Source organism: Oryctolagus cuniculus, chromosome 19, assembly GCF_051225735.1.
Source record: "Oryctolagus cuniculus isolate XC-2025 breed Fujian yellow rabbit chromosome 19, ASM5122573v1, whole genome shotgun sequence".
NCBI lineage: Eukaryota > Metazoa > Chordata > Mammalia > Lagomorpha > Leporidae > Oryctolagus > Oryctolagus cuniculus.
In genome coordinates, this window is record NC_142885.1 from 6122058 (window position 1) to 6148541 (window position 26484).

At 55.6% G+C, this 26484-nt stretch overlaps 2 protein-coding genes across 5 annotated transcripts in view; both read right to left on the bottom strand.

The window, feature by feature from the left end:
• RADIL (Rap associating with DIL domain) overlaps positions 1-26484 on the bottom strand; it is a 65383-nt gene that overhangs the window by 30102 nt on the left and 8797 nt on the right. The window lies entirely within an intron of this gene.
• PAPOLB (poly(A) polymerase beta) lies at positions 13844-25986 on the bottom strand. The gene has a single exon (XM_002723064.6). It carries the CDS (start codon positions 17860-17862, stop codon positions 15973-15975), a length of 1890 nt encoding a protein of 629 aa, XP_002723110.3. The 5' UTR covers positions 17863-25986; the 3' UTR covers positions 13844-15972.

Sequence of the window (26484 nt, forward strand, 5' to 3'; positions counted from 1 at the left end):
AACTAAATGAGCTGACAATGCGATAGGGCCAGCACTGTGGTGCAGCAAGTGAAGCTGCTGCCTGTGGCACTAGCGTCTCACATGGGTGCCAGTATGAATCCCAGGTGCTCCACTTTTTTTTTAATATAGATTTATTTATTTGAAAGTCAGAGTTTCACAGAGAGAGGAGAGGCAGAGGAGGGAGAGGGGGAGGGGGAGGGGAGGGAGAGAGAGGGAGAAAGGTCTTCTACCAGCTGGTTCACTCCCCAATTGGCTGCAATGGCCACAACTGCACCTATCTGAAGCCAGGAGCCAGGAGCTTCCTCCAGGTCTCCCACATGGGTGCAGGGGCCCAAGGACTTGGGCCATTTTCTAGTGCTTTCCCAGGCCATAGCAGAGAGCTGGATCAGAAGTGGAGCAGCCGGGTCTCGAACTGGCACACATATGGGATGCTGGCACTGCAGGCGGTGGCTTTACTCGCTACGCCACAGCACTGGCCCCTGTTGCTCCACTTTTAATCCAGCTCCCTGCTAATGTTCCTGGGAAGGCAGCGGAGAACGGCCTAAGTACTTGGGCCCCTGCCACCCAGACAGCAGACCCAGATGGAGTTCTGGCTGCTGGCCTGGTCCAGCCCCAATCATTGCAGCCATTTGGAAGCAAATTAGTGGATGGAAGAGTTCTTTCTCTGCCTCTCCCTAAGTCTTTCAAATAAATAAATCTTTTTTAAAAAATTACAGGTACATCTCAGTTCCAGACACTGATACAGAAATACCCAGTCTCAGGGGTGGGCACCTGGCACAACGGTTAAGACACAGGCATCCCGTATCGGAGTGCCCAGGCTCAAGTTCTAGCGTCCTGCTACTGCACACTGGAGGAGGCAGCAGTGACTCAAGGAGCTGGGGCCCCGCCACCCCACGGGAGTTCTGCATGAGTTCTTGGCTGCTGGCTCAGCTTGGCCCAGCCCCAGCTATGAGGGCACTGGGGAGTGAACCAGAAGATGAGCAACTTCTCTCTTTCCCTACCTACTGATCTACCTTCCTTCCTCCCTCACTCCCTCTCCCCCAGATAAAATAAATGTTTAAAAATAACTTATGCTGCCAGCACCGCGGCTCACTAGGCTAATCCTCCGCCTGCGGCGCCAGCACTCTGGGTTCTAGTCCCAGTTGGGACGCCGGCTCTGTCCCGGTTGCTCCTCTTCCAGTCCAGCTCTCTGCTGTGGCCTGGGAGTGCAGTGGAGGATGGCCCAGGTCCTTGGGCCCTGTACCCACATGGGAGACCAGGAGGAAGCACCTGGCTCCTGGCTTCAGATTGGCACAGTGTGCCGGCACCAGCTGTAGTGGCCATTTGGGGGGTGAACCAACGGAAGGAAGACCTTTCTCTCTCTGTCTTAACTCTGCCTGTCAAAAAAAAAAAAAAAAAAAAAAAAAAAACTTATGCTAACATCAATAAACACAATCCTCCAATATATGCAACACCAGTACCTCATGACTGAATTGAGTACAAAGTTGGTTTCACATAAAAATGTCCTATCAGGGCCTGGTGTTGGGGCACAGCGGGTTAGGCTGCGGCTAGCGATGCCGGCATCCCACGCTGGAGGGCCAGTCCCAATCCTGGCTGCTCTGCTTCCAACCCAGTTCCCTGCTAACCCGTCTAGGAAGGCAGAAGATGGTGGCCCAAGTGCTTGGCTCTCTGCTACCCCCATGGGAGACTTGGATGGAGTTCCTTGCCCCTGACTTCAGCCTGGCCCAGCCGTCGCTGTCGCAGTCATTCGTGGAGTGAGCCAGCAAAGTGCTCGCTCTCACATGTTCTCTCTCGCTCCCTGCCTTTCAAATAAATAAATAAATTTATTTATTTTAAATTATTTTTTAAAATCCTGACAATATAACTCACAATAGCATATTAAAGGAGGAAAATCATACGAATATTTCAAACACACGCAACAAAGTCACTGAACAGATTTTAAATTCATAACTAAAATGTTTCAAAGTATGACTACAAGGACCTTCCTAATCATTCATAAAGTAACTTAAAAAAAAAAAACCTACAATGATAAACTGTTGAAACCCATGCCTGTGAGATCAAGAGTAAGACAAAGGGGCCGGCGCCGCGGCTCACTAGGCTAATCCTCCGCCTAGCGGCGCCGGCACACCGGGTTCTAGTCCCGGTCGGGGCGCCGGATTCTGTCCTGGTTGCCCCTCTTCCAGGCCAGCTCTCTGCTGTGGCCAGGGAGTGCAGTGGAGGATGGCCCAGGTGCTTGGGCCCTGCACCCCATGGGAGACCAGGAAAAGCACCTGGCTCCTGGCTCCTGCCATCGGATCAGCGCGGTGCGCCGGCCGTAGCGCGCCAGCCGCGGCGGCCATTGGAGGGTGAACCAACGGCAAAGGAAGACCTTTCTCTCTGTCTCTCTCTCTCACTGTCCACTCTGCCTGTCAAAAAATAAAAAAAAAAAAAAAAAAAAAAAAAAGAGTAAGACAAAGGTGCCAACCACTATTTCACTCACACACTGAACCGGAGTCACAGACAAGTAAGAAAAAGACCTAAGGGCTGCAAAAAAAAAAAAAAAAAAAAAAAAAAAAAAAAAAAGGATATTTGCTAACAATATGACAATATGACTGAATACGTGGAAGGTTTGTAAGTTCATAAATGAGATTAAAATAATAACCCAATAGCTGAGCTCATGGACTTTCAGTTATACCAAACAGAAGGGGGGGCTTCACAACTCTGCAAGGCCAGCAGTGCTGTGCTACTGAGGTGAGACACAGACATCACAAGACGGCCACCGACACTCACGAACACGGACCAACAAATCCCAGACACACACTAGCAACCAAACCCTGCAACAAATCAAAAGGATTATTCAGCACAGCCAAGTCTGGCATATCTCAGGAACACAAAGCCGGTTTCACATACAAACATTAACTGATGGGAGACCCCATATTAATAGAATAATGGCCAAGGTCCCATTTGTACATTCCAACACTCTCACATGACTTAAAAAAAAAATCAACAACCAACACACTGGTAATAGAAGGGAAATCCCTCAACATGACAAAGCAACTACAAGACCCACACCCAGCATCAGACTTCACGGGAAAGAACGGCTGCTTTCCTCCTGAGACAGCACCGAGACAGCAGTCGCCTCTCGTCACCCTCGTCAGCACTCTACTGCACGTCCTATCCACGGCAGGAAGGCCAGAAAAAGAAGGAAAGGGCATAGCAATCACAACTTATGCAGAAAAACTACCCATTCACAGACGACAGGATTTTACAGAGAGAATTCTACAGAATCCACTAAAAGCAATCAGTGCTAGTAACAACTCCAGGAAGTCACCAGATGGAAGATTTTCATGCAAAAATCAACTCTTGTAGGCAGGCGGGCGCTCTGGTGCAACAGGGGAGACGGCAGGTGGGGACGCCCATACCCCCATCAGAGGGGCTGGGTTTGAGTCCTGGATCTGCTCCTGATCACACCATCCTACTCACACACACCCTGGGGAGCAGGTGAGTCCCTGGCGCTCATGTGGGAGAACTGAACTCTCCCCAGCTTCCAAGCACTTGGAGAACGAAAGGCTGAGAAACAGAGAGAAAGATGGAGAGCGCTTCCATCCATCGGTTCATTCCCCAAATACCCACAACAGCCGGACTGGAACTCAATCTGGGTCTCCGCGGGGGGTGGTAGTTCTTGAATCAATCTCCCAGGGTGTACACTGGCAGGAAGCTGGATCAGAACCAGACATGGGGCTGGTGCTATGACATAGCAGGTAAAGCCGCCTCCTGTGACACTAGCGTCCCAGATGGGTGCCAGTTAGAGTCCCAGCAGCTCCATTTCTGAGCCAGCTCCCTGTTAACATGCCTGGGAAAGCAGCAGAGGATGGCCCAAGTCCTTGAGCACCTGCACCCATGTAGGAGACCTGGAGGAAGTTTTGGCCTGGCCCAGGCTGTTGCAGCCATTTGGGGAGTGAGCCAGCAGATGGATGGTCTCTCTCTCTCTCTCTCTCTCTCTCTCTCTCTGCAACTCTGCCTTTCAAATAAATTATTAATTCTTTTTATTTTTTTAAATAGTTTTTAAAAAAGCTTTTTTTATTTATTTGAAAGACAGAGTTACAGAGAGAGGGAGAGACAGAGAGAGAGGTTTCCCATCCACTGGTTCACTCCCCAGATGGCCACAATGACCAGAGCTGCGCCAATCCAAAGCCAGGAGCCAGGAACTTCTTCTGGGTCTCCCACGTGGGTTCAGGGACCCATGGACTTGGGCCATCTTCTACTGCTTTCCTAGGCCACAGCAGAGAGCTGGATCGGGAGAGGAGAAGCCAGGACTAGAACCAGCGCCCATATGGGACGCCGGCACTTCAGGCCAGGGCTTTAACCTGCTGTGCCACAGCACCAGCCCCTAATTCTTTTAAATAGAAACAAAGAACCAAAGCACTCTTGATATGGGAATCCCAAGCAGCCACTTAACTCCTGTGCCAAATGCCTAGCCTCTCAGTGGTATTTCTATACACTAGCAATGAATACTCCAAAAATGAAATTTTTAAAAAGTCCATTCACTGGAGTATCAAAATGAATAAAATATTTTGGAATACATTTAACCAAGGTACATGAATTGTATCCTGAAAACTACAAAACACTGTTGCAAGAAGTTTTATGGGGCCAGTGCTATAGCGAGTGGGTAAAGCTGCTCCCTGCAGTGCTGGCATCCCATATGGGCACCAGTTCAAGTCCCAGTTGCTCCACCTCTGATCCCGCTCTCTGCTGTGGCCTGGGAAAGCAGCAGAAGACGGTCCAAGTCCTTGGGCTCCACCTGCGTGGGAGACCCGAAGAAGCTCCTGGCTCCTGGCTTCGGACTGGCCCAGCTCTGGTCATTGTGGCCATCTGGAGAGTAAACCAGCAGATGGAAGATCAATATCTTTTTTTCATTTTTCTTTTCTTTTTTAAAGATTTATTTATTTGAAAGTCAGAGTTATACAGAGAGAGAAGGAGAGGCAGAGAGAGAGAAAGAAAGAGAGAGAGGTCTTCCATCCACTGGTTCACTCCCCAATTGGCCACAACGGCCAGAACTGTGCCGATCCGAAGCCAGGAGCCAGGAGCTTCTTCGTGGTCTCCCGCGTAGTACAGGGGGTCCAAGGACTTGGGCCATCTTCTACTGCTCTCCCAAGCCATAGCAGAGAGCTGGACCGGAAGTGGAGCAGCCGGCACTCGAACCGGCACCCACCTGGGATGCCAGCACTGCAGGCAGCAGCTTTACTTGCTACGCCACAGCGCCAGCCCCGGAAGATCTATATCTATCTATCTCTCCCCCACCCCACCTGCCTTTCTATAGCTCAGTTTTTCAAATAAATAAATCTTTTTTTTTTTTATTTTTATAAGGGGGCCGGCGCCACGGCTCACTAGGCTAATCCTCCGCCTGCGGCGCTGGCACCCTGGGTTCTAGTTCTAGTTGGGGCACTGGATTCTGTCCCAGTTGCCCCTCTTCCAGTCCAGCTCTCTGCTGTGGCCTGGGAAGGCAGTGGAGGATGGCCCAGGTCCACGGGTCCTGCACCCCATGGGAGACCAGGAGGAAACACCTGGCTCCTGGCTTCAGATCGGCACAGCGCACCGGCCATAGTGGTCACTTGGGGGGTGAACCAACAGAAAAAGGAAGACCTTTCTCCCTGTCTCTTTCTCTCACTAACTCTGCCTGTCAAAAAATTTTTATAAGGCTTAAATAAATGAAAAGACATCGTGTGTTTATGGATTGTAAGACCTAATAATTGGCAAAACTCCAAGTGATCTACAGATTGAATACAACATACAACACAATCAACATGGCACCTTTTTTTTTTTTCCAGAAATAGTAACATATATCTGAAAATTCACATGGAAGCAAGAGACACAAATAACCTACATAAACTTGAAAGAGAACAAAGTTGGGAGTACTTACAGCACCCACCTGCAAACCTTACCACGGAGCCACACTGATCAAAATGGCATGGTACTGGAACAAACGCAGACACAAAGAGCGACGGGACAGCCCCGAGAGCAGGGAAACCAGCCCTTACGGTTAGCTACGGCCAGCCGACTTTTAACAAGGACGCCAAGAACGCTCAGTGCGGAGAAGCAAACGGTGCAGGAGCCGCTGGGCATCGTGTGGGAAAGCAACTGGACCCCTCAAGAAGGCTAACTCAGAGCGCATCACAGACCTAAGTCAGAGCGCTCCACCGCTAAGACTAGAACAGTAGGCGCCTGACTTCACAGTGCGGGGTAGGCAATGGGTGTCGGATACAAGGGCGTAAACTGGACTGGATAAAGATTAAAAGCTTTTGTGCTTCAAAGGACACCATCAGAGAGTGAAAAGACAGAGAAGGGGAGAAAATATTTGCAAATCCCATATCCGACAAGGGACTTGTATCCAGAATATTTTTTTTTTTTTTTATTTTTTTTGACAGGCAGAGTGGACAGTGAGAGAGAGAGACAGAGAGAAAGGTCTTCCTTTGCCGTTGGTTCACCCTCCAATGGCCGCCGCGGCCGGCGCGCTGCGGCCGGCGCACCGCGCTGATCCGATGGCAGGAGCCAGGAGCCAGGTGCTTTTCCTGGTCTCCCATGGGGTGCAGGGCCCAAGCACCTGGGCCATCCTCCACTGCACTCCCTGGCCACAGCAGAGGGCTGGCCTGGAAGAGGGACAACCGGGACAGAATCCGGCGCCCCGACCGGGACTAGAACCCGGTGTGCCGGCGCCGCAAGGCGGAGGATTAGCCCAGTGAGCCGCGGCGCCGGCCTGTATCCAGAATATTTAAACAACAACAATAAACAGACATTTCTGCCACAACACACAAATGGGCAACAGGCACGTCCTCCATCGTCCGGGCAACGCACAGCCCAGGGGAGGCCACCGCGCACCCTCCAGGACCCTCGGACAGCAGCAACCAGAGGGGAAAATGGCAAACAGCAAGCGTGCGTGAGGCTGGGGAGGAGCAGTCGGCCAGCTCCTCAGCAACGTGGGGCAGCGCGACCACTTGCCTCCCAAGCTCTGAAAACCCACATCCGCACAAAAACGTGCGCGTCAGCATTCAAGCAGCGTGCTTCCTACCAGCTCCAGAGCGGAGGCCGCCCGGAGCGTCACCTGAGCAGATAAAACATGCAGGACACCCGCACAGGGCCGTGTTTTCAGCCACTAAAAGCAAGGACGCACTCAAGTGTTACAGCAGAGACGAATGAACACCATGACAAGTGAGAGAAACCAGAGGCAGACAGCACGCCCCGTATGACGCACCAGGGCAGAGCAGCCCCAGAGACGGGGGGCTGCAGGGAGAGGGGCAGGCTGCGGGACAGGCCTGGGGTCTCCTCTCCAGGCGACGACTGTGCTTGGGAACTAGCTGGCGGTGGTGGGTGCACGGCGTCGTAGGGCCACCAAATGCCACTGAACTGTCTATCTAAAGATGGGCAACTTCGTTACAAGGATTTCACCTCAAAAACCAATCAGGCTTTAAAGACTCAAATATGAGAAGAAAAACTATTAAGACTTTGAAGAGAACACAAGAGGCATCTCTTTAACCTTGGAAACAGGACGGACTACTTAAAAAGGACCCACAAAACACAATCCAAAGTATTAGTCATAAAGAAAAGAACTGATCAGTTCAGCTACGTGAAGCACTCTAAAGCATTTAAAAGGGGCCGGCGCTGTGGTGCAACAGGGGAACCTACCACCCACACAGCTGGCACAGCCGGCACCCCGTAGCAGAGTGCCAATCCAGTTCCCCGGTCATCTGCACGAGGTGCAGCAGGAGATGGCCCAAGCACCTAGGTCCCTGCCACCCATGTGGGAGACCAGGATGGGTTCCAGGCTCCTGGCTTTGTCCTGGACCATCCCCAGCCATGGCAGCCATCTGAAGAGGGAACCAGCAGATGGAAGACCTCTCTGCCACTCTACCTTTCAAATAAACAAATCCTTGATAAATGTGCTGAGTCCAGACCCCAGAATGTCTTCACCCCTCCACCCAGGAATCCCACTTTTCAATGGCTACTCTACAGAGTCAGGAAGGACGGAGCATTTCTGTACAAAGACTTCTACATAGCGTTATGTAGAAATAGATAAAAATGACACGTTCTAAAATCCAACACTGCGCCTTATTTTCCAAACTGACAGGTGCTGCACTTGGTTGCCATGAGCATGAAGGCTCTGTCCTCGCGTTCTCCCTTGGCTGCTGGGTTCTGTCACGGGAGCCGGGAGGCGTCAGGTCGGCTCTGGGAGATCCCTCTACGAATCCCTTTCAGCTACCAGGTGGCAGCCAGGCCTAAGCAGGTGGAACGCGGCAGCAGGTAGCTTGCAGGAAAGCCCAGCAGGTCTGGGAGGGGGGCTTGGAGGAGGGGACTGTGGAGAGCACACCCCGTCAGGGGTCTGGGAGGAGGGGGGCTGTGGGGAGCACACCCCGTCAGGGGTCTGGGAGGAGGGCGCTGTGGGGAGCACACCCGTCAGGGGGCTGGGGGGGGGGCTGTGGAGAACACACCCGTCAGGGGGCTGGGAGGAGGCTGTGGGGAGCACACCAGTCAGGGGTCTGGGAGGAGGAGGCTGTGGGGAGCACACCAGTCAGGGGTCTGGGAGAGGGGGGCTGTGGAGAGCACACCCCGTCAGGGGGCTGGGGGGGGGCTGGGAGGAGGCTGTGGAGAGCACACCCGTCAGGGGGCTGGGAGGAGGGGGGCTGTGGGGAGCACACCAGTCAGGGGTCTGGGAGGAGGGCGCTGTGGAGAGCACACCCGTCAGGGGGCTGGGAGGAGGCTGTGGAGAGCACACCCGTCAGGGGTCTGGGAGGAGGGGACTGTGGAGAGCACACCCCGTCAGGGGTCTGGGAGGAGGGGGGCTGTGGGGAGCACACCCCGTCAGGGGTCTGGGAGGAGGGCGCTGTGGAGAGCACACCCCGTCAGGGGGCTGGGGGGGGGCTGTGGAGAACACACCCGTCAGGGGGCTGGGAGGAGGCTGTGGGGAGCACACCAGTCAGGGGTCTGGGAGGAGGAGGCTGTGGGGAGCACACCAGTCAGGGGTCGGGGGGGGGGCTGTGGAGAGCACACCCCGTCAGGGGGCTGGGGGGGGCTGGGAGGAGGCTGTGGAGAGCACACCCGTCAGGGGGCTGGGAGGAGGGGGGCTGTGGGGAGCACACCCCGTCAGGGGGCTGGGAGGAGGGGGGCTGTGGGGAGCACACCAGTCAGGGGGCTGGGAGGAGGGGGGCTGTGGGGAGCACACCCCGTCAGGGGGCTGGGAGGAGGGGGTCTGTGGGGAGCACACCCGTCAGGGGGCTGGGAGGAGGGGGACTGTGGGGAGCACACCCCGTCAGGGGGCTGGGAGGAGGGGGACTGTGGGGAGCACACCCCGTCAGGGGGCTGGGAGGAGGGGGGCTGTGGGGAGCACACCCGTCAGGGGGCTGGGAGGAGGGGGGCTGTGGGGAGCACACCCCGTCAGGGGGCTGGGAGGAGGGGGGCTGTGGGGAGCACACCCCGTCAGGGGGCTGGGAGGAGGGGGGCTGTGGGGAGCACACCCCGTCAGGGGGCTGGGAGGAGGGCGCTGTGGGGAGCACACCCCGTCAGGGGGCTGGGAGGAGGGGTGCTATGGGGAGCACACCCCATCAGGGGGCTGGGAGGAGGGGGGCTGTGGGGAGCACACCCGTTGGGTCTGGGAGGAGGGGGGCTGTGGGGAGCACACCCCGTCAGGGGGCTGGGAGGAGGGGGGCTGGGGGGAGCACACCCGTCAGGGGGCTGGGAGGAGGGGGGCTGTGGGGAGCACACCCGTCAGGGGTCTGGGAGGAGGGGGCTGTGGGGAGCACACCCCGTCAGGGGGCTGGGGGGGCTGTGGAGAGCACACCCGTCAGGGGGCTGGGAGGAGGGGGGCTGTGGAGAGCACACCCGTCAGGGGGCTGGGAGGAGGGGGGCTGTGGGGAGCACACCCCATCAGGGGGCTGGGAGGAGGGGGGCTGTGGGGAGCACACCCGTCAGGGGGCTGGGAGGAGGGGGGCTGTGGGGAGCACACCCGTCAGGGGTCTGGGAGGAGGGGGGCTGTGGGGAGCACACCCCATCAGGGGGCTGGGAGGAGGGGGGCTGTGGGGAGCACACCCCATCAGGGGGCTGGGAGGAGGGGGGCTGTGGGGAGCACACCCGTCAGGGGGCTGGGAGGAGGGGGGCTGTGGGGAGCACACCCGTCAGGGGTCTGGGAGGAGGGGGCTGTGGGGAGCACACCCCGTCAGGGGGCTGGGAGGAGGGCGCTGTGGAGAGCACACCCGTCAGGGGGCTGGGAGGAGGGGGGCTGGGGGGAGCACACCCGTCAGGGGTCTGGGAGGAGGGGGCTGTGGGGAGCACACCCGTCAGGGGGCTGGGAGGAGGGGGGCTGTGGGGAGCACACCCCGTCAGGGGGCTGGGAGGAGGGCGCTGTGGAGAGCACACCCCGTCAGGGGGCTGGGAGGAGGGCGCTGTGGGGAGCACACCCCGTCAGGGGTCTGGGAGGAGGGGGCTGTGGAGAGCACACGCCCTTTGGGGGGCCCCCTCTGGCGTGCCGCTCGTGGATCCAGCGAGGGTCCTTCTCCCCGCTTCCCGGCCATGCATGGACTCACTGCTACACCGCCCAGGGAGTCATTCCCTTCCACGTGGGGCTCCTGCATATCCACGGGCCACAACGACGTGCGTGGAAGTGTGATGTTGCAAGGAACGTTTTTGATTATTCGTTTTAAAAAGTAATGAGAATCAGATGAAGACAATCGATTTCAGAGAATGAAGAGGCTTGGTCTAACAGGGATCTTATCTTCACATCTCCACAAGCCAGGCAGGACGTACTCCAGAATGGGCCGACAGAATGGCATGTATCCTGCCATCCATCCACACAGGGCCCGGGCATCTTCATGGTCAAGCCCACCGCCAGGAGCTGCCGTTCTACAGGATTTCCACCCTGAAACAGCTCTTTCACAGATGAACACGACCTCGACTCAGGAACTGTCCAAGTGAGCAATTTTCAAAAATATATTTATCTTACTTATTTGAAAGGCAGACTTACAGAGAGGCAGAGGCAGAGGCAGAGAGAGGGGTCTTCCATCCACTGGTTCACTCTCCAAATGTCCACAATGGCCGGGGCTGGGCCAGTCCGAAGCCGGGAGCTTCTTCCAAGTCTCCCACATCGGTGCAGGGCCCACAGACTTGGGCCAGCCGCTGCTGCTTCCCCAGTGCGTTAGCAGGGAGCTGGATCAGAAGCGAAGCAGCTGGGACTCAAACCAGCATTCATATGGGATGCCAACGTTGCAGGCGGTGGCTACACCTGCTATGCCACAATGCCCACCCCTAAGTGAGCATTTTTTAAGTGTTCTTTTTTCTATTTTTAGACATCTAATTCTATAGATTATTTTTGTGACCCCTTCTAAACATCTCAGATGCTGGCTCAAAGAACTGCTTTTTTGAATGCTGTAGCACTTTAAAAAAGCAGTGAGAAAAATCCTTTCAAACAGAAATTCTGAGTTTATCTCATGGGGTGGGGGTGGGGACTCAAGCAATTGTATAGCAAACCCTCTGAAATAAATGTTTAAAATAGAAAGGGTCTGTTTTTTCAGTGGGGAAAAATCATTGCTTTAAAGTACTGAAGAGCCTTGTTTCGGTGATGAAGAATGGCCCTGCACGTACTAACTAGAGTCACACCCAGGAAGCAAGGCTGCAGGCCTAATTAAGACAATAGGTAACTGAGGAGCTAGGGTGCTTGTGCCATTTGTCAGCCAGGCACAGGTGGAGACAGAGCCTCCCGACTCCAGCAAGGGGAGACGGTGCGGCCTCATCTGAGGCGCGGAGGTGACTCCACAATCTTGGAGTGGAACGTGGCCAACAACGGGCAGTGTGCTCCTGCCATGGTGGCCATTTGGGGAGTGACCTAGTGGATGGAAGACTTCTCTCTCTCTCTGCCTCGCTTCAATTCTGCCTTTTGAATAAATAAATAAATCTTTTTTAAATTTTTTTTAAAATTTATTTGACAGAGTTAGTGAGAGGGAGAGACAGAAAGAAAGGTCTTAAATGAGTCTTTTTAAAAGGTGGGGGGAGGGAGGGAGGGAGACCCACTCCCTGAGGGGCTGTGTCTGGCACTCACAATCCTCCTGCTGGGCCACGTCTCCACCCCTAACACCCCGCCAAGACCACACCAGCTCCTCCCGCTCCCCAGCCTCTCAGTGATTCTGGTTCTAGTCCTCGAAGCCTCTTCTCAGACTCACTGAGTCATTCCTGCGGCGTCTGGACTGTGACCTCGCTCTGCATCTCCTCGTCATCAGCGACGGACCACGAGGACAGGCACTGAGAAAGGAACGGGCCTCCTGGGGCTGTGCAACACCACACTGCAGGCCGCGCGGCCTGACACCTCTGGAGGCTGGGACCCCAGGGGGCCCCCGTGTGTTCCTGCAGCGTGTGTCTGTGTCCCACCTCCTCTGCTCACTGAGGGTTACTGCCCGCCCACAGGACCTCATCGTCACCTAACTGCCCTTAAAGGCCCTGCCTCCCAACTCACCGACATTCTAAGATACTGGGGGTGTGGGCTACAACTCAAGATTTTGAGGGGACTAAGTTCAACCCCCAACAGTTTCTATCCAACACCAGAAGGCGTCAGATACACAGCACGGTCACCAGCTACGACAGCCCGTCCCTGCTCCTGCAGGCTCTGACCACCACAGCCAGCTTCCCCCGCTGCCCACTCCTTGGAAACCCAGGCACCAGCAAGGCCTTCCTGGGGAAGGGGGTGTCCCAAACCCCTCTAGGGGCCCTCCCAGCCCTACGCTTCTCTCCCCAGGCCCCTCACTTTCCTTCCCCCAGGAGACAGGGGCCGTTGTGACTCCGCGCAGGCCGCCTCCCCTCGGTGCTGGCGCCTTGCCGTGGCTGAGCAGTGACCCACCACACGGCCATGGCGCCTGTTCTGCAGCACTTCACCACCTGACAGAATCTTCTAACCACGTCCATCGCTTCCTTCACAGCCTCAGCTTCTCTGTGCCACGTCCACTGTCCTGCAGTGAGTACACACCCCATGAACTACCTTCTGACGTGGCCTCAGGGGCCTGTGTGTACACTCTCAATACGTACTTGAGAATAACGTGCGCTTCCCAATTTGAGGGAAATGTGCAGTGTGCCACAACAAATGTCTACCACTGGCCGCTGATGGCAAGCGGCAGGACAGGCGACACGTCCAGCCCCGGCCATCTGCGGCTACACCGCACTCCACGACGGGGCAGTCATCCGCCTCACACGGCTGCAAAGGCTTAGTATGAGCACTTGGCAGAGAAAGCTCGCCAGCCATTCCAGCAGAGGGTGTTCAGCGACCGTCGCCCTTACGTCTCCGCTCAGAGCGCTGCTCTTGAGCCCACGACAGTCACGGTGGCAATTCCGTCCATCTCGGCCTTGCTGCCTTAAGGATACTTTAGATCATTCCATGTTCCTGGCGCACCAGCAGCAGCCGCCCCGCTGGCCCCTGCACTTCCTTCTGCTGTGAAATGTGTTTGAATGATACTGTCACTAAACCAACTTCATTAGCATCTCTCCCCCAGGCTTCCCGCCCAAGCTGGACCTCCTTCCTCCAAGGGCTCTAGCTGTCCGTGTCCTTGGGTCAGCAAGTGACGTCCACTTCCTGCAGTAGTGACCCATGCTTCATTTCCATCGCCTAGGGTTGCATTTGCTTTGGGTCCCACCTCTTCTGTGCTTCTCACCCTTTCTTCTGGATTAAGCCGCCGACTCCATCTCTCACCCCTACTGACTTGGAACTTAACCTTTCCGTTTCCCCGGACATTCTAATGTGAATTCTAAGTCAGAACGCTCCTCAGTATCTCCACTCTCCTCCAGCAAAAGTAACAGCTCAATTCTCATCCTCAGATTTAAACGTTAATATTGGCCAGTATTTTAGCTTCACTTTGCCACTTTTTATTGTGTTTTTAATGGAGAAATACATCATCTGTTTTCAAAATAGCACTTGAAAATACAAGGAGTACAGATACCAGTTAACAAAGCAAACTTCAGTCATAAGGCACTACGTACATCATATGGAAAAAATAGTCTAATATTCAAGGAATCAAAACTAAAATTAAAAGCTCCCAAGTTTCCAGCTTGGGAAAAGAAGGTAGTAACATGAAACATTTAATAAACTAACGTTTTTCCAAATATGTAAACAAAATGACAAGACTACATTGGTGCCTGGCAAGTTCAACCTAAACCCACAGCTAGCTGGTCCGCACAGAGCCCGTGCACAGCTAGATGTGTTATGGTGGTGAATGGCAGGGCGCGTGCACAGAGCAGCAGGACGCAGAAACGCTGCGTAGCAGACACGAGTGCGGCGGGGAGAGCAGGTCTCACCCGCTCACTGCCTACAAGGAAACAGACTACTCCAACTTGGAAAATTCATCTAAAACGATAGTCTAAAGTTTAACTGCAGCTTAACGTGAAAACCACATGTGCGGTGGAAAGGAAGGCAGCTGGGAAGGGGGGAGAAGAGGCGGAGCCAGAAGCAGTCTCACCGACCGCCCACTGGGCATGCCGGGGTTGGACAGGACGCAGACAGAACACGGCAGGCTCTCACCCGCTGTCCCTCGTGTTCCCTACACGCAGACTCCTGGCGCTTCACCGTGAGGGCTCCTCCTGTGAATCTAAAGAAAAGTATTCCTCATCTTCGGCAGGACTAATCAAAAGCAGAGAAAGCCAGCTGGACGGGATGTGCTTGCCCAAGCTTTTCCTGTCTCTACACGTAACATTTACTGACGGATTCTGGCAGGTCACTTTAAAATAAACACTGGTTTGACATTCTTGGAGAAAATGCCTTTTTTGCCTATATTTTCAGAATTGGACTTCTCTATAGGCAGGTCATATTCTATGGAATGTACACAAATCCCCATCTATGGAAACCAAACGGCCACCTAAGGGCAGTACTGGGTCTCAAGGGCACCGTATTAGCAAGGCTTCACTGAAGTACTGGCCATGCAACCCAGATCTGGTGCTTTGTGCCCCATGACCACAAGAGTCTGAGTTTCACATCATGGTTTAGAAAATACTAGTATCCCGTTTTTAATGAGACAACATACAAGCACATCCCTTGTGCATACAAGCAAAGAAAACAGACAGGGGAGGCAAAAAGCTTCTTTTGTGTTAGGACAAATGATTGAGGACAGAGAGTAGGCTTTGTTAGCTCCAAGAAAATGTCTGATCACTGATTATACAGTCTCTATAATAATTTCACAGATAAAACCAATGTATCACATCGTGACCATGTCCCATGAAAACCAAAGCTTTACTAGTCACTGTTTTGATGTCAAATGTCTACCCTTGGAGTGGACATTGCCTTTCAGAGGGTGACAGCTCTCTCACAGGCACTGAGCTAGATAACACTTAATGCTTTCTCTGATGTATGGTACACTGCTATGTAAGGGTACCTAACTTTAAGATTGTGATAAAAACCTCTTCAGGAAAGAACTGAAATTCATCAAGTTGAAAAATCTAAAATTAGTTCTAAAGTGCATCACTGGCATAAAGAATTCTGTTGGTTAGACTGGCAATTCTCCCAACAATGCATCAAGCATAAATGCAGTCCAGATGTCAGTCGTGGATGTAAATACAGCTGGAGGTTTTCTCTTCTTCAAGGGCGGCAGTCCTCTGCGGGAGTGGATGCACCTTCTGCGGGTGCTAAGTGACAGCACTCCCAGCTTCACTTACCAACCTGGAGTCCCGACCCAGATCAGCCCATGAACGAAGCAACCAGAGGAGCCCAAGTCTGCTCTGAGTCCGCGCTGAGCCGTCTGCCGGCCTCCTTCTCCTTCTCTGGGATGTGAAGACAGCAGGCTGAGCTGGCAGTCGTCTCTCTCCAGTCCACCTGTCTGACTGGCAGGACCAGGGATGGAGGGAAATCTGTGCTGGACGTTTCCTGAGAGGCCGACAGAGAAGCTGCCCGCCGAACACTTGCACCTCATCTGTAACTGTCTCTCCCGGGTTGCTCCTCGTGTGTTCTTGTTTCTACCCTCCTTTCCCGTGAGGTCAGTGTCCCTAGACTCCTACTATGGGGTTAGGGATGCTGGCTGCTGCACTTCCTGCAGGTATGGGTGGATGGCTCACCAGACACGTTGAAGAAACGACTCTGGTGACGGTGGGCTTTGGTTGTGAGGCAGTCTGAGGGCCGCCTTCACTCAGCACAGCCCCAGCGCCTTCGCTGGGACTCAGGGGTTGCGAGGCGACCTCAGAGGGCTGCGTGCTGCTGCCCAGAGACACTGACAGGACAGCCGGGGCAGGGCTGCTTCTGCCCGGGCAGCTGCCCGTCACGAGGCCAGTGGGCGAAGGCACGGGCATGCTGTTCTCGCTGTCGGTGCCGAGGCTGCTGTCACTCACAGCTGTCAACCTGACACCCTCAGCAGGGTGCTTCTTCTTCTGTAGCACATGATTGGGGAGCAGCTGGTGAAGTTCTTTTCTTCTCAAATGCATTGCGTCAATTTTCATATCCATTTCAAACGTCTTGCTATTGATTGCCTGCCTATACACTGTATCTGTGAAAGACTGAATATCATAGGTGAGGTCAATACTGAGAATTTCAGAGTTTTCTGGCTTCTTTAAGACTAGCCCGATCACCCACATCGTGCGAAACTCCTCCTTGTCAGGGTTCTCCTTGGGTGCCGGAAATGACTGTGGATTCACATGTGCCAGCGTAATAAATTCATTCTTCTCCAAGCTCCCAACCAGGATCCGAATCTTGGATTCCACCAAGCCCACCCACTCCAGGTGTTGTTTTTCCGTTGGCGCACTTGCCAAAAGTACAATATAATGCTTGTACTTTTGAAAGAAGCTTGGAGCCTCAAAAAGTTTGGACCACTCCGCCTTATTCAGCAAAATTTCATGCGTGATAGCAAGCCCTTGCTTGAACTCCTCAATCATGACCATCCTGGTGGAGACGGACACGTTGTAGGTGGAGTTCTGCTGGGGATACGCCGGGGTGATTATGGGCATGAGATGGTACCTATCACTGGGGTTCACTCTGGGGTCCCAAACAGGCAAATTCAGATTCCGCTCCTCGGGCTCTTTCAGCAACACCGGGTTTGGCCATTCCCATTCAGAGAACACCAAGAAAAACTTACGTACAAGAGTTGATGCCACTGCATTCGGATACAGCTGGCAAGTTCTCGCCACCAGCATAGCCCAGGAGACGCCTCCAAGGAAACCTAATATATTGGAGTAGATATTGTGGCATTTGGCCCACAATTTGATGGCTCTCAGAGTTAACCTGAAGTTGTCAATGTCTGGTACCAGATGTAAAATTTCATCAGTTACCCGGCAACCATTAAGACTTCTTATGCATCTGATATCTAAGTTTTTCAGCAAACTGTCGTCTCTCAGGTCCAGATCTTCCGGAATGGTCTGCAGGGCTAACCTCGCAAACAAAATGTCGATCTCCACCCCATCGAAACACAGTTTTATGACTGGGACAAACGCCTCCTCCACAGCCCTTAAGTCTCTGACTTCTTCCCGCAGCTTCAGCTTGTCATAGAAGGAGGTGAAGAAGTCGCTGCGATCCACGTGCCTGGGCGCCACGCACAGCGCGTCGATGTCGGCGCCCTTGGTGTGCACCCCCAGCCGGTAGGAGCCGAACGTGAACAGCCGTCCGCCCACGCTCTCGACCACGGCTTCCGGAAGGCTCCTGCTTTCACTGATTTCTCGTATCCATTCCTTGACCAGATTATTTAACTTCTCCAGAATTAAAATCCTGCTCTGCAGCTCCTCCTCCTCCTCGAACACGCCGAAGGGCCGCAGGGTCTCGATCAGCTTCTGGGTGAGCGCGCAGTCGGTTTCCTTGGGGGCGGCCAGGCTGATCGGCGACGAGATGCCATAGCGCTTCTCCGGCGGCGCCTGCGCCGGCGCGCCCGGGGCCGGCACCGGGAACGGCATCATCGCTAGCGCCGGCCCCGCCAGGGCCCTTCCGCCCCCACCCCAGCCTCCGCGGCGGCCGCCCGGGGCATGATCCGAGGCGGCGGCAGGGGCGGCGCTCTTCCAGCCCTGGTGGACCCTGCTCCGCGCCCGCGGCCTCAAGCGCTTCGCCTCCTTCCCCTCGGTGCCAACATGGCGCCGGGGCTCGGCGGCGGCGCTCAGGAGCAACCGCGCACGCGCGCGCCTGCGCACCGGCCTCGGGCCCCCGGGGCGGAGCCCATGGGCGGGGCCTGCCAGACGGCCAGGGCTTGGCGGCCGCGGGCTCCAGGCGGGAGGGGCGGGCCAGCCACCGCACGTGCGGCTGCGTCCCAGGGCCGGCCATCTGTGCTGGCCATGTGGTCGCCCCACTCGGTCCCAGGGCCATCTGCGCCGGCCGCGGTCGCCCCACTCGGTCCCAGGGCCGTCTGTGCTGGCCACGTGGTCGCCCCACTCGGTCCCAGGGCCGTCTGTGCTGGCTACGTGGTCACCCCACTCGGTCCCAGGGCCGTCTGCGCTGGCCGCGTTTGCCCCGCTCCGTCCCAGGGCCGTCTGCGCCGGCCGGGGTCGCCCCACTCGGTCCCAGGGCCGTCTGCACTGGCCGCGGTCGCCCCGCTCCGTCCCAGGGCCGTCTAGGTGCTGGCCACGTGTTCGCCCCGCTCGATCCCAGGGCCGTCTGCACCGGCCGCGGTCGCCCCGCTCCGTCCCAGGGCCGTCTGCGCCGGCCGCGGTCGCCCCGCTCCGCGCGTTCCTTTGCTTGCCCTGATCTCAGACGTGCTTCCTCTCGGGGGCACCCGGCTCAGACCCCTCCACGGTGTGAGCCCCTGGCCTGGGTCCGCGCCGCGCCCTGTGCAGTCCTCATGGAAGCTGGGGCCCTGCTGCCCGCCCACTGCATCAGGTCGCCCCGAGCTGGACGTGCCGGCCGTGGCCCCGAATATCCTCGGCAGATTCTCTGCACTGCTCTGCATTTAGACGCCCGCAGGCTCCCGGCGCCGTCCTGGCATCGCTGTGCATCCACATCAGCTCCACCTGCGCCGCCGCAAGCACCGTGCGGACCGCACATCTTCCCGCCTCCCGGATGGCGCCTGCTCCTTCCTGTTTCCTTTCTACCTTAGATCGCGTCCAGCGTACGTAGTCCTCACTGATCGGCAAGACCAGGCCCTCATGCTCTCGACCAACTATCTCTACAGCTCACTGTCTTCCACGGACTCGGTTACAGCGACATCAGCGCCTGCTCGTCTCTGGTGAGGCATGGGCGCCTGTGTACAGGCTCAGTCCTCCCAGACGGGATTCCTGTTGCCGCGCCTGAGCCTCCTCCACACCCCTGCACATCAGGACCACGCACGCCGCACCTGAGCCTCCCCCACACCCCTGTGTGCTCAGACCATGCACGCCGCACCTGAGCCTCCTCCACACCCCTGCACTGTCAGACCACGCACGCCGCACCTGAGCCTCCTCCACACCCCTGCACATCAGGACCACACACGCCGCACCTGAGCCTCCTCCACACCCCTGCACCATCAGACCATGCACGCCGCACCTGAGCCTCCTCCACACCCCTGCACCATCAGACCACGCACGCCGCACCTGAGCCTCCTCCACACCCCTGCACCGTCAGACCACGCACGCCGCACCTGAGCCTCCTCCACACCCCTGCACCGTCAGACCACGCACGCCTCACCTGAGCCTCCCCCAGACCCCTGCACATCAGGACCACACACGCCGCACCTGAGCCTCCTCCACACCCCTGCACCGTCAGACCATGCACCCTGGAGCTGAATTCCTTAGGGATTATCCTGGCATACAGGCAACACAATTTTGAACCCCAAACACATGCATGGCAAAGTATAGTTTTCAACACTAGGAAAGTCTTTAGTTTTTTCCTGCACCCAGAGCCTAAGTCAAGAAAGACGATCTTCAGGCCGACGCTTGGCCTGGTGGCTAAGCTACCAGTCAGGTCGCCCAGATCTCGTACCAGAGCGCCTGGGCCTCAGTCTGCACTCCACTGCTGAGTCCAGCGTGCTGCTCACCCAAGACCCTGAGGGACCCAGTGATGGCGCACATGCCTGGGTCCCCGGCACCCACAGGGGAGGCCCGCATTGAGTTCCTGACTCAGCTTTGGCCTGGCCCAGCGCCACCTTCATGGGCATTTGGAAAGTGAGCCAACGGACAGGAGAGTGCTGGTGCACGCTCTCTGCTCCACCTGCCTCAGCTCTGTCTCTCCAATTATACAAAAACAAAGTTTAGGCTGGTTTGGTCACCTCCTTGACCAGGAGGCAGGTTCTCCCTTTCCCACTTTACTCGTGTAGTGCCCCACAGGCAGGCCTCAGCTCTAGCTCCTGACCTTGCAGGGCTCCAGGGCTTGCTCTCGCTTCCTGGGGGACTTAAACTTCATTTTATTAGTTGCCAAGACTGGGGCGCCTGCAGGGCAACCACCGGTTCCTAATCAGCTAGGATTTGGGGCTTCACCCCCAGGGTTTCCTTCATGCTCTGGGGTACCCAGTCATGCACTAGAAGATGGTGATTTGTTATATTTATGCAGAACTTCCAGGCACATCACACAGGAGGATTTTTCAGGATAAGCAACTCCACATACGGCTTGAAATTTAAGTGCCTGCTTTCCAGCTCACTGCAATTTGGCTTGCATGCTCTATCCCAGAGCTATCAGGAAGGCTTCGGCGACATCCTCGCTGACCAACCCGGCGGCCCCAGCAGCCCGGTCTTAGCCCTGTGACCCCTCACGCTCCCTGCCACCCTCTACGCCTGTCAGACTTGCTGACTTCCTCCCCCCTCACCTCGACCCTGCTGGGCGGAGGAGGGGTTCTTGCTCCCAAGGACCATCTGGATGTTCACACCGCCATTCGCAGGCCGTCCACAGTCACCAACCTGAAAGTCAGCCTGCTGCACACGTGCTGATCGCGAGTCCTGCCTGCATTTGCCTTGGCGGGGCCGGACCAAACGATCTCGCGGGCCTGACACGGCCTGCGGGCTGGACATTCCCACCCCGGCATGGAGTCCACCAGTCTCCCTACTGAGCCTGCATCTCGTAGTGCATGTGCAAGCACTGCCTGGATAAGCCATCCATTCCCACAGCTTTTTTTTTTTTTTAAGATTTTATTTATTTGAGCTGGCACTGTGGTGCAGCGGGTTAATGCCCTGGCCTGAAGCACCAGCATCCCATATGGGTGCTGGTTCTAGTCCCGGCTGCTCCTCTTCCAATCCAGCTCTCTGCATGGCCTGGGAAAGCAGTGGAAGATGGCCCAAGTCCTTGGGCCCCTGCACCTGTGCAGGAGACCCAGAAGAAGCACCTGGCTCCTGGCTTCAGATCAGCACAGCTCCAGCCATGGCTGCCAATTGGGGAGTGAACCATTGGATGGAAGCTCTCTTTTTCTCTGCCTCTCCTCTCTCTGTGTAACTTTGACTTTCAAATAAATAAATCTTTAAAAATATATTTTAAAATATTTATTTGAAAGTTATAGGGAGAAGCAGTGACAGAGAGAGGTCTTCCATCCGCTGGTTCACTCCCCAAATGGCTGCAATGGCCAGAGCTGCACCAATCCAAAACCAGGAGCCAAGGCTTGTTCTGGGTCTCCCACGCAGGTGCAGGGGCCCAAGGAGTTGGACCATCCTTTGCTGCTTTCCAAGGCCACAGCAGAGAGCTGGATCGGAAGTGGAACAGCCATGACTCAAACCTGCGCCCACATGGGATGCCAGCACTGCAGGTGGAGGATTAACCCACTGCACCACAGCGCCAGCCCTTCTCACAGCTTTTATTTTTTAAAAAACATTTATTTATTTATTTGAAAGTCAGAGTTACACAGAGACAGGAGAGAGAGAGAAGCCAGGAGCTTCTTCCGGTTCTCCCACGTGGGTGCAGGGGCCTAAGGACTTGAGCCATCTTCTGCTTTCCCAAGCCATAGCAGAGAGCTGGATCAGAAGCGGAGCAGCCGGGTCTGGAACCAGCGCCCAGATGGGATGCCAGCGCTTCAGGCCAGGGCGTTAACCCGCTGTGCCTCAGCGCCAGCCCCTCTCACAGCTTTTAAAGGCCACCTCCTGACAGACAAGTGTTTCTACCCAGATTTTCTGGTCTCCTAACCTATGTGACTGTTCCTGTTTGCCACCTCCTGATGGCGCAGCTTCCTCTCAGCTAGAGCCGGCACATGGCCGCCAGTGTCCTCTCGGCTAGAGCCGGCACATGGCCTCCAGTGTCCTCTCAGCAGCAGCTCTGGCCTCACTTGCAAACTGCACCCTTGTATCGTCTGTTTCCTGTTGGGTATTTTGTCTTTCTTGCTCATCATTAGACGGTCACCACTTTATTCTACTTATTCAGCACACCACTTGTAGACACTGCAAACTGAGTGCACTAAAACCATGCAAGACTCACTATGATTTAAGCACATCCCCAACAGTCTCTCAGCCAACATTACGGCTCGCCGCCGGGAGCACGGCCTAACTGTAGTAACGCAGCCTACAGTGCTTCTTGGAAACCCTTCGATGTGCTGACAGGACAAAGCAGGATCCCCACATTCATGGAACCGAATGCAAAACAGTACATGGTATCAAAGTTTATCTAAACAGTGTGCTCGGGAGGACAGGAATTTTCCAGTCCAGACAGTCCAACCTGTCTTCCCTTCCCTTTAGTGTTTGCGCATCTAAGTCTCCCTTATGAAACAGTTCTCTTTTTTCCACCTTTGACATCCAGGCCTTTAATGCATGTAGAATGAGAATGTAATTTACTTTTCTCCGTATAATGAAGCTAACTGTCCCAACACTGTTTACAAAATCCTCTACCCAGGATCTGTGATGCATTCTCTGTATCCCACCCAAGTCCCATGGCACATTGCGCTGCTTTGTCCTATTGTGTTCCCTGTCTGTTCCTGCCCCTAAAACCAGAGCAAGCACAGCTTTATAACGTGTCTCAATGCCTCTAAGAGCAAGCCCACCCTCCCTGGACTGTGGCTCCAACCCATCAGGGCGTCAGTGAATCTGTGTCGTTCACAAAGGTGGACACTATGTCTGTGCCAGGGCCACAGAGCGAAGAGGCTGGGTTAGGGCCTGGTTTACCGCCCGCACTCCGTGTATCTCCAAAACCCCAGGCAGCATCTCCATCCTGTTAGCCCTCCAAACAACCGAGCGCACTGCCTACAACCACCAGAGACGCTACTCGATGTAACCTGGGCACATCCCCAAGAACCTTCCAACCAACACACGGGTCACTGCCGGAACCAGCAGATACTAACACGGCTTAACTGTAGTAACGCAGCCCTCAGTGCTCCTTGGAAACCCTTCGATGTGTTCAGGACAAAGCAGGATCTCAACATTCATGCAACCAAAACGTAAAACACAGGCCACTTTTTCATACAGCTGGAAAGCAAATGCTAACTAACGAATTTAAAAAAAAAAAATACTTCTAATTCTTAAGTCAATTAAAAAAGAAAAACTGTAAAGAAGCTCTGGAAGACTTGAGTTGTGATGTTTAGTCTGTAAGATCACTAGCTGTGCCTGACAACCAAAAGCCTAATTTCCACATTTTGAGTATCCCAAATTGGGATCACATGCTAAGGAAAACTAAGAATTCTGAAACTGGGATAACAGACCTTGAGAGTTGAGGAATCTCTGGAATTTGCTCTACCTGCTCACACCCGTGCCCTCAACCTGATGCCACATGGAAGGCCCAGAGCCCTCCTACGACAGCCCTCCTACGACAGTCCACTCTGCAAGCACACACGCCCACGCCAGCCAAGGCTCCTCCCCATGGGAAAGCTGTCAGAAGAATCCAATGGAGTCACCTGTGTCAAACCCCAACATGCATTCGTGAGGGGTCTTTTGGTGTGCCCCGGGTAAAACGACCTAGCGGGGGAACCCCGGCACAACCACAGCCTTGGCCCAGCAACCGCCCGTCCAACCGTGACCAGCCCTGCCCTTCCTACGGCTCTTTGTAGCCAAGGACGACTGCTGGCAAACAGCGTGTGCACCCTGCTCATCTCGCCCTGTCCCCAGCACCCACACTCACTACCGGGAACACTCGCCTCGGTCAATCCGTCTGTTCCATGCTACAGCTAACACTCGGCCCTGGGGATGAGATCCCGTGTTCTCGGTGTCAACACTGAACACCCCCGGTCACTGGTCACTGGCTCCTCACTGGTCACCCGCCTGCTGTTCAGCTCGGCCACCTCGGGGAGAGGCGGGGGCGGGGGGTGGGGAGCTGCCAACCAGCTCCAGGGGAACCAGCGCTTCTGTGATGCAACTGAAGGGTATCAGCTTTCTAAAACGTCTAACCAGTGGGCTGGAGGGTGACACCAGCTACGGGCCACTAGTCGCCCAATCTCATTTTTTCTCTCTTGCTGGGGAAGGCCCAGAAGTGTCTTTGAAGCTAATCGCTTCTCTCGTCTCGGACGGGTTGAAAGGGTTTGGAGTTCTTTATTTTTAGCACACCCTGCATAAACAAGCGTTTCCCACAATGACTCTATCAGCGACAGTGCTGAAAGGAGTCTCATCCAAGAGGCTGTTCTTCCAGGACACTGCCCATCTTGTAACTTAAAGCCATGTAGTTGAAACTGCAGTTCTAAGAATTAGATTCATTGCAGAAAAAAAATAAAACATTTCAAAGGACGACAGCAGAGAGACTGGGGCCTCACAAGGGCAGAACTCAGAGCTGAATGAGCACGTGCAGGCGGCGGCGGCGGCTTCCTGGGAGCGTCAGACTGGAGGTGCCCTGAGCTGTCTCCCGTGAAGAACAAGGCGGAAACAGAACTCAGAGCACCGCACACTTGCACCATGCGCACCCCCACCAGCCACCTCCTCACAGGGCTCCAAGGAGAGGCGGAGGGGTCACACCGACTGTCGGACACTTCCCTGAGCAGCCCCAGCCACAGTGCACGCCTGGACGGCGCAGCCTCCCACCTGCACGCCACCCCACCTCCACTCCCTTCTCGTCCCTGAAGAAAAAGGCCCCACTCTGGAGCCCAGACACACACACAGAAGTGAGACCCCCAAAGAACTTGTCTCCTCCATGCACCAGTCCCCCACCAAGGGTATGCACTGAGCACCTGCTGCAAACCCAGCACCAGTGACTGCTGCCAGGGTGTCCTGGCCTCTGCTTACCTACAGAGACAACCTGTAAAACTCAGCCTGTCTGCTGACGGGGAGCGCCCCAGAGCCAAGGGGCTGGCCCGGCCTCCGGCTGCCTCCAAGGAGGCTGTGCAGCACTTGCCTGAGGCACAGCCCCTCTCCCAGCCCTAAACCTCAACGGTGGATCACAGCCAACAGCCACTGTCGGAGGTGGATGGCTGATGGCTGATGGTGGACCCGACCCCAACAGGAGGCGCCAGGTAGGGCCAACAAATCAAGCTCCTCGGGCCGAGTCCAGGCAGCTACGCCCACTGCAGCAGGCCTCGCTGGAGGGCAGGTCTGCCCCTAGGGCACACGCGGCACTCTGTGGAGGTACGTTTGCTGTGACAGCGAGGGGAAGGGACAGGAGGCCAGGGAAGCAGCTCAGCAGCCCCCAGACTTGTGACCGAAACTGAAGCTGTGAAAGGCAGCCTGAAACTATGCCTGTGGGGGGGGGGGGAACCTCCCGCAGCCCCTCCTGTGCACACCAAGCCCTTCTCCCAGTCTCCCAAGCACTGACAAAAACCACATGGCCCACCGTCTCCCTCCCGGGGCGAGCAGTGACTGGGCCCCAGGGGCTGAGCACCAGCCTTCCAGGGAAGGCACCGAGAGCCCTCTGCAGTGCGTGCCACAGCCTCCTCCTCCCCAGAACCCAGGTGGGCCCCCAGGTGAAGCAATGCAGGCGGCTATGAGACGGCCACGTTTATGGAAAACAAACCCCAAAGAGCTTCGTGCACTGCCCCCGTGCCAGGATGACTGAGAAACGGGTGGCTCCTCACGTCAGCGCTCTCCCTGCTGCCCTCAGCTCGGGCATCAGAGCCCCAGGCACCCACTCCCAGCTGCCACCCAGCTCCGAGCAGCCCCAGGACCTGTGCCCTCGCCCTGCGGCACTTCCTCTGCGTGCCCCAGCTGCCTCAGCACGCACCAGCTGCCTCTGCTCCTGGAATGACGAAAACATTCTCACAGCGTCCCGCCACCCCCCTGCACTCAGACACACACACTCACACACATGCTCATACACACACACCCACAAACACCCACACACACTCACCCACACACAACCACCTCTCATACACACTCACACACCCACACTCACACATGCTCACTCTCACACATCCACACACACTCTCACTCTCACCAACACACACCCACACTCACACATGCACACTCACACACATACGCTCACACATTCACACACCCACACACTCAGACACACTCTCACACACACTCACATAGACACACACTCACATGCCCACACACACCCATACACACACTCACTCAGCCACACACACGCTCACACAACCACCTCTCTCACAAACTCATACCCACACTCACTCTTACACACACTTACATACACTCACACACATGCTCACACTCACCCACACACACGCGGGCGCGCTCACACACACCCACACACATACACTCACACCCACACTCACACATTCACACACCCACACACATTCAGACACACACACACTCCTCACACACACGCACACATAA

Bases quoted from the DNA above. Each gene is read 5' to 3' on its own strand.
- PAPOLB (XM_002723064.6), bottom strand. From the start codon at position 17,862: ATGATGCCGTTCCCGGTGCCGGCCCCGGGCGCGCCGGCGCAGGCGCCG.